We start from the raw sequence: 7,401 nt of genomic DNA on the forward strand, positions 1-7,401 counted from the left end.
AACCTTTGTACTCCGAGTGGAGCATAGGTCATCTACAAGTCTCCTCCACTTCACTCTTTCTAGACAAACTTCTAGCTGACTCCAGGAGTACCCCTGGCAGCACCTTAGAGCAAAAAAATGTTGATGGTTTTATGGGCACAACCCACTTCTTCAGTTCACCTTACATTAGATCCTCAAGTACAAATATCTCAAAAACATTAAAGGTGATCTTTACATTCTTTTGGGGTTTTGCAGACTTTTGGGTTTTAGAAGAGTCAAATATGAAGAGTCACGTTTTCAGAGGAAAAGTCATTCTCTACAGGTGGTGAAGAGAGCCTTCTACTGCCCTACCCAATCTTCTTTGCAACAGGAATGAGCAGCAACCTGACCAGCATACAGTAGGAAGAAATGAGTCAGCATCCAGTTAAACCCTGTCTTTCCCTGCTCTCTTTAGTTCAGCAGGTGCATGACTGAATAGATTTTAAGGTAACATTTTGCAAGGTTCTTAATATAGCTCCTTACCATTTTCTGAATGTTGATTTTTGACAACAGAAAGTTAATTTCTTTAATCAGTTCAAATTCTTAGTTATGCTCAGATTAGGAAAAATTACAAAGATATCATGCAAAGTTAAATTGAACCTAATCTTCCTGTCTCTTTGCAATTGCATTTTTTTTAAAGTTAGCCCATTTCCTAGTTTTCTTTTTTTAAACATACATTTAATAAAAAGGTGGGGCAGGTAGAAGGAGAATATATAAGTATCTTGTATACAGTTCCTCACCATGGGCATGTATTGCACAGAAATACATAATTTTTGACCAAGTTCCCCACTCTACCCCTTCCCTTAAGCCCCTGCCTCTTTCTGGTTTCTGCCCCCTCCTCTGAGCAACCCTGGGAGCTGGTATGGCAGGGCATAGCAGGCTGGAGCTGGGTCACTCACTGCTGCTAGTGGCAGGTCCTCTGCAAACCACAGAAGCCACCCTGGACCTCTGAAGCATGGGGCCCCCCAAAAGCACAGGTTTCAGGGTGTCTGCCCTGGTCTGTCCTATAGACCAAACGGCTCTAAAATGTAAGCGCAAACACTGGAGCGCCCCCTCCTTTTGCTCCCTTCTCCTATGCAGTGCACAGGTATTAGCTGTGCTCTGAAGCGATTCTCATAAACTTTAAGGCCAGACAGGATCGTCAGAATAATCTAGTCTGACCTCCTGCACTTTGCAGGCCGCAGAACCTTGCCGACCCGTTTCTGTAAGGCTATGTCTAACTGACATTATTCTGAAATAACAGTCTGTGTTTATACTACAGGCAGTTATTTCAACATGTCAAAATAATGCTGAGCTGGAGGACTTCTTACTCCGACTCTTGTAACCCTGATTGTACAAGGAGTAAGGGAAGTCGAAGGAAGAGTGCTCTTTCAGACTTCCTGCTGTGTAGACAGCGCCAAAAGCCAAAGAAAGCTATTTTGACTCTAGATACACAATTGATGTAGCTGAAGTTGTGTAGCTTAATTCTACTTTAGCCCTGCTATGTAGATGTACCAAGAGAGGCATGAAAGTGGAACTGGAAATACTGCTTTCCTGGCCTCTAAAAGCCAGTGCTAGGTATAAGCAGGCTAAGCAATTGCTTAAGGCCTAGAGCAGCTCACGGGACATTCATTCACTTTTTATTATATGGTGGGGGGGATTCTTGCTTAGGGCTAGCACTGACACTGCACCCTCTCCTTCTAAAAGCAGCATGTCACTTGTCCAAATTCATAGCATAACCCAGATATTTCTATGATCTTATAGTAGGACACCCACTGCCAAGAACTCATTTTGTAAGTTCTAGGGACTGAGGTTATTTTTCAAAGAGAGAGTCTCTGTGTGTAAAGGGAGGGCTGTGGTGGGGATGGAGGAGATTGGAGGAACTGCTGTACCTAGAAATGGTAAATGGGATGGCGAGGGAAACAATCCCATTTAAGCCTTTTTCTCACAAATACTGCACTATTAGGATGCATCTACACTGCAGGGCTTAACTCGAAATAAGCTATGGAAATTGAGCTATGTCAATTGCATATCTTATTTCAAAATAGCTTATTTCGAAATAGGGAGCATCTACACAGCACTTATATCGAAATAGAGCACTCTTCCTCCGACTTCCCTTACTCCTTGTACAATGAGGGTTACAGGAGTCAGAGTAAGTAGTCCTCCAGTTTGACAGTATTTTGATACTGTTTTGAAATAACTGCCTGCTGTGTAGATGTGGACTAAATTATTTTGCAATAGCGCTAGTTATTTTGAAATAGTGTTGCAGTGTAGACTTACCGCTATAGTGCATGAACAGTAACTATTTAACAGCATAAAGAAATATGTTGTAAAACCAATTTACCAAGTTATGTGATGGCAGAAGATTTACTCAGGAAGAGATTTCCAAAATTCTCTCCATTAATACCCTCAGAAGTGGACAAAGTGAAGCAAAGTTGAACAAGCCTCTTTTCGGCAGGACTTACATAGCATTACACTCCCCGGATGTAACTTCACCTGAAGGTTAACAGACCTACCCTTACTCATCTGAAGAGGAGTATGCTATTTCCCCCTTTCAGTAACAGGAAATTACTTGCTTAATCTAAACTAAGATTACTGGGAAATCAGAGGACATGGAATTTCAGGAGGAGGACTAATTTAGAGCCTATTCAATATCACAGTCACACATTAATTTTTAGAAATATGTTGGGAAAGAATTTTCGGTCTCTTCTGCCAAAACTGATTTGTCTTTAGTCATAGAATAACACAATCCTAGGGCTGGAAGAGACCTCAAGAAGTTATCAAGTCCAGCCCTCTGCCCAAAGCAGGACCAATAGTAACTAAATCATCCCAGCCAGGACTTCATGAACCTGGGACTTAAAAACATCTAGTCCTACTTACAGAAATTGATTTTGACTCTGTATAGTTAACTTTGGTTTTAAGATTTCAGAAACAGTTTTATTTACCTTAGATACAACAGACAAGATGTTTTTCCACTTTAGTTTTCCTCTTTAACCTCTCAGCATTTCAATAGCTGTCTTTTGGTTAATGGTTTGCTTTGTGATAAGGCCTTTCTGAAAACTAGAGAGATGTTTGAGATTTCTGTCATTAGGAGAATCAGTTGTCCAAGTTCCACTTTGTGTTTGATTGAAACCAGCAAAAGCCTAGGAACCTTGCACCTGTCTTCATAAGGATAAATGCTAAGACCACCACCATAACAGCTATTTACATGTTCATGAACCAGTAAGAGCTTCTTGCTTTCAGTGTTGGCTGCAGACACACTAAACACAACTCTGCTCAGCATCAGCAGGATTATTCTCCCCCTTAAAGGTACTTACATGTTCTCATTTGATTTCTTTGGTTGAGTCTCATTAGATTGAAACCATCTCTTACCTGAAAACTGTATTACTAAATGCATTGTACGTTCGCTCCTTATTGAACTTAATTATAAATACTCTTTTTCTACAAGAAAGCTATACAGATTCACCTCTGCAGCACCTGCTTTTAACTATCTAGAAGTCTGGGAAGGAGAAATTGTATTTAAATATACAAAAGGCAGATTCTAACACTTAGATGGGAGCAAAGGGGTCCAAGTGCCTTTCACTTACAATAACCCTCTTATTACTCACTGAAGGTAAGAGGGATTCATTTACTCTTTTGCTTAACTGTCTACTGGAGGCAAACAGGGCTGTGATTGTTAGAAATCTACAGGTCCCCCTGGAAGTTCTTGGCTTTAAAATGAGGTAAGAATACTTCAGTCTCACTCTGTTTAAAAGAGGGTTTATCATACTGTGTAAGAGCAATAAAAAAATCTTCTTACTCATATAACTGGGAAAGGATTGCCACTTATTTGGAAAAGCTACTGCAAAGGGGGAAGGTCTACCATAGAGGGACATAGGTTCCCTGGTGCTGAGGCTACAACATATTATATTCCTTTATGAATGAAATTGAGCATGTTCTAATCCTCTTCCTAGACCTTGGTTTATAAATGTTGATTACACAGCAGGAGGGCTAACTTGCCGCAGTACATTGTTTTAAATCCCCATGAAGTGTCCTTGACGTCTAATTTGGACCAAGAAAAATCTGCATTTCCACTTCAGCTTTATTTCATTAGTAAAACTCATCCCCATTTGCTTGAGCTGTTTTTGATCTAGAAAAGTATCTCCCACCCCCTAAAATAAGCAGCAGTGCTTGTCAGCTTCAGCCAGCCAGGATGTTGTTCCAGTCTAAAGTGCAGCAGGGTTCTGGGATTATTTTTGTTTCCAGAGTTCGGACTCCGAAGGAGAGAAAAGGTCCATCCCCCGTCCTGGGGTCATCGGGTCTCTGGGGAGAGATGGTTACTCCTAAGAAGGAGAGGCACCCAAAGTGTTTCCAAAGCAGCAGGTGTTTCCTCCTCTTGCCCACAGGGAGTCACGGCTCCCCAGCTGGTAGAGGAGCGAGAGCTGGTCGATTGGCTGCAGGAGCCAGTCTCGGTCCGACGGCGGCGGGTCGGCAGCTCACAGCCCCAACTATTGCCTCTCTTCGGCAGGGTGGCCGGGCGCGCTGCCTTCGAACAGCTTGGGGCTTTCGGCCAGCAGGGGGGCTCGCACTTTGCGCTTCTCCTTGAAGCGGCCGGAGCGGGAGATCTTCAGGTTCCTACGGCTGCTAGCGCCGGGCTTCTCGCCGAGCTTGGGCTCGCTGCTGCTGAAGTTGGGCTGCTGGTTCTCCCGAGAGTCCGGGTCGGGGGGCGCCGGCGGCAGGGCGGGCTCGGCAGGGGGCGGCGGCGCTGCAGACACCGGCCCCTCTTTGACTTTTTTCCTGTTGCTGGTCAGCGCTTTCCACCAGGAGCCCGGGGCCGCGGGGCTGTCAGCCATCTTCTCCCGGCGCCCAGCCGCCGCCGCCGGGCAGCAGCGCTCGGCTCCGCTGGGCTGCGACCACGTGCGGGGCAGAGGCGGCTGCGGGGCGCTAGCGGCGCGGCTCCTGCGCGGGAGGAAGGAGAGGGAAAGACTGAGCTGCCGGAGAGCGGAGAAACGGGCCGGGCTGGGCAGTGGGAGAGGGCCCGAGACCAGGCTGGCAGGCAGCCTGCCCAGCTCTGAGTCACACACGCTGGGTGTTCTCTGCCCGGGGGCTGGCTCCGAGCCCGAACCTACCTGCTGACTAGGTGCCAGCCTTTGCCACAGGAACTGGGCCGGGCTTGCGAGCCCCGTCAGCCCTCGGTACCGGTGGGGGGACAGGACCTGCGAAAGTCTCAATGGGGTGAGCCGGCTCAGTGGAAGGGGTGGTGCTCTCCAGAGACACCTTTTACCCCAGCACTGGAAATAAGGCAAACCACGCAAGAGCTTGTTTCCCGAGTGTCTCCTCCGGCAGCTCTTGCACGGTCAAGCAACCCCCAGTGCAGTGAGCTCGTTAGGAATTAGGAACACGCGAGGCCTGCAGCCTGACCCCTATTTTGCAGGGACCTTTACATGGCCGTCGGGGCAGACTAGATAGGCGAGGGAATGAATCTCTTCTTATGAACCAACTCGTCTACCTGCCGAGCTCCTAGGATCAATAGGGCTGCAAAGCAAATGGGTCTGGCCCACAAAAGCTCATCACCTAATAAACCATCTTGTTCGTCTTTAAAGTGCTGCCTAGTCCTGTCCTTTGTTTCAGCTACCCCAGACTTACAGGGCTACATCTCTCTAGCACCACCAGACTGAGCATGGCCACGTCCCTGCTGTGCTCCCATAAACCCCAGAAGTTCCCACAGATGCACAAAGCCCCGCCATCCCTCCGATTTAAAGGACAAGGGTAAAACAGACGAAGACCGTTAACTAATCTAAACGCAAAGTAGTGAGGAGCCGAATACTCGTATTGAAGGCAATGGAAGCACCTGCTTTGGAGAGCGAACGCTACTACGAGCCGGGCGCCTGTGCGGGACCCTGGGAACTGGGGCCGGGAGAGGGGACTTTGCTTTAACTACACTTTTCACCCAGCCTGGCCGAGGTTTCGCCCGTGATCCTCCGCGCCAGGAGAGCGCAGCCAAAGGGCCGGTGCCAGCGCCGCTATTTCACAGGGCTGCAGCGCTCCAGTACTCCCCCCCTCCCCCCCCCCCCGCACGCAGACCCCGCGCACATACGCCCTGCACTGAATTCGGGACGGCCCCTTAGGCCCGGGTTTTAGCCAAACCAAAGCTGCCCCGCCCCCCACGTGCAACTGAGCCCAAGCAAAGGCTGTTCCTGTCCGCGAGGGCGAAGTGCGCGCACGAGGGTGCCCCGAAGGGCTCCGCGCCCTGCTCTCCCTCCCAACGCCCAAGCCACCCGGGGGACCCGCTGCGGACAGCGCCCGCTCAATTGCAAGCGCCGCACCACGAGGCTCGCCTCTCGAGTGGCTACAAGGGCGCAGGGAGGCTCCTTGTTCGCCGGCTGGGGCAGCCCGGGCACCAGCGAGGGTCGGAGCCGCTAGGAAGTGGCTGCATCTGTGGCGCTACCGCCCGGGCCCTGAGAAAGGTAGGCGCGGGGCTTCGCGGCCCCGGGAAGGGCGGCCCGTGTCCCGGGCCAGCCAGGAGCCTGCCAGGCGCGGCGGAGCCGCTAGTGGGTGCCACGAGACGAGGCTCTGAAGGGGCAGGTCAAAGTCTCTACCTGCCCCAGCGCTGCCTGGCGCCAGCAGGAGACACACGGGGCGCGCTGCGCTCACAACCCGGGGAGCCCGGCCAGGAAGGGCGCTGAGCTGCACGCGGGCCAGGAACCTGGCGGGAAGCAGGGCGAGGGGGGTGGCCCCCGGGCCGACCTCTCACCTGGCGGGGGCCGACGGCGCAACCTCCGCCCTGGAGCAGGTGGCCGGCTCCCCGGGGAGCTCCCACTGCCAATGCCACAGGCTGCTGCTCCCGCCCGCGCCGGGGGAGGGAGCCTGGGGCTGACCTTCAGGCGCCCGCCCGCCGGCTTTGCAAGCGAGCCTCCCTGGCGCTCCTTAAGCGGTCCGCTCAGGCAGCCTCCACCGGACAAGCCGCCCTGCACCTCTCCAGCCCCAGGGCCGGCCAAGGCAGGCTGCGGCGCGCGGAGGACGCTGCGTTTCAAGGGACACCTGGTTTGGCCCGCCCGCCTGGCTTTCTACAGCCTCGCCGGCCGCGTACCTAGCGCGCGGCAGGTGGAGGTGAGCCCATTGGCGCTCCCCCTCCCTGCGGGGAAGCTCATTGGCTTCGGCGCGCCAGGCGGGGTGGAACAGGAGCCGGGGGCAGAGGGAGGCTGCGGCTCGCGGGCTGCCTCCGTCACAACCCTGCCTCGGGGTTCGGAGCCGCCCCGCTGGGATCAGCGCCCCACGTGGGGAGAGAGTGCCCGGCCGCGGGTGGGAGCGGGGTGACACAAGAGGCCTGGAGCCCCATCTCCTGCCCCGGCCCGGTTGGCACTGCGGCTCAGTGGGCATCGCGCCAGCCCCAGGGACTGGGAAGACTTTTCCTCTCTTTTTAAA

General features: G+C 51.8%; 1 protein-coding gene across 5 annotated transcripts; it reads right to left on the reverse strand.

Annotated features, from left to right (window-relative positions):
• Positions 1-2,345: 2,345 nt before the first annotated feature.
• On the reverse strand, positions 2,346-7,053 carry PRR15 (proline rich 15). 5 transcript variants are annotated; one of them, XM_075922142.1, is made up of 3 exons: positions 6,731-6,867; positions 5,106-5,192; positions 2,346-4,935 (listed from the first exon to the last, which is right to left on the reverse strand). In XM_075922142.1, exon 3 carries the CDS (start codon positions 4,827-4,829, stop codon positions 4,485-4,487), a length of 345 nt encoding a protein of 114 aa, XP_075778257.1. In that variant the 5' UTR covers positions 4,830-4,935; positions 5,106-5,192; positions 6,731-6,867; the 3' UTR covers positions 2,346-4,484. The 5 variants fall into 5 exon arrangements, with proteins under 5 accessions (XP_075778257.1, XP_075778258.1, XP_075778260.1 ...); XM_075922143.1 differs by having other exon boundaries at positions 5,106-5,267; positions 6,731-6,857; XM_075922145.1 differs by lacking the exon at positions 6,731-6,867 and adding an exon at positions 6,576-6,594.
• Positions 7,054-7,401: the final 348 nt, after the last annotated feature.

The sequence above is a fragment of the Pelodiscus sinensis genome, chromosome 2 (assembly GCF_049634645.1).
Source record: "Pelodiscus sinensis isolate JC-2024 chromosome 2, ASM4963464v1, whole genome shotgun sequence".
Lineage (NCBI taxonomy): Eukaryota > Metazoa > Chordata > Testudines > Trionychidae > Pelodiscus > Pelodiscus sinensis.

What these genes read in the sequence shown, in the direction of transcription:
- PRR15 (XM_075922146.1), bottom strand. Translation starts at nt 4,829, where the DNA reads ATGGCTGACAGCCCCGCGGCCCCGGGCTCCTGGTGGAAAGCGCTGACC.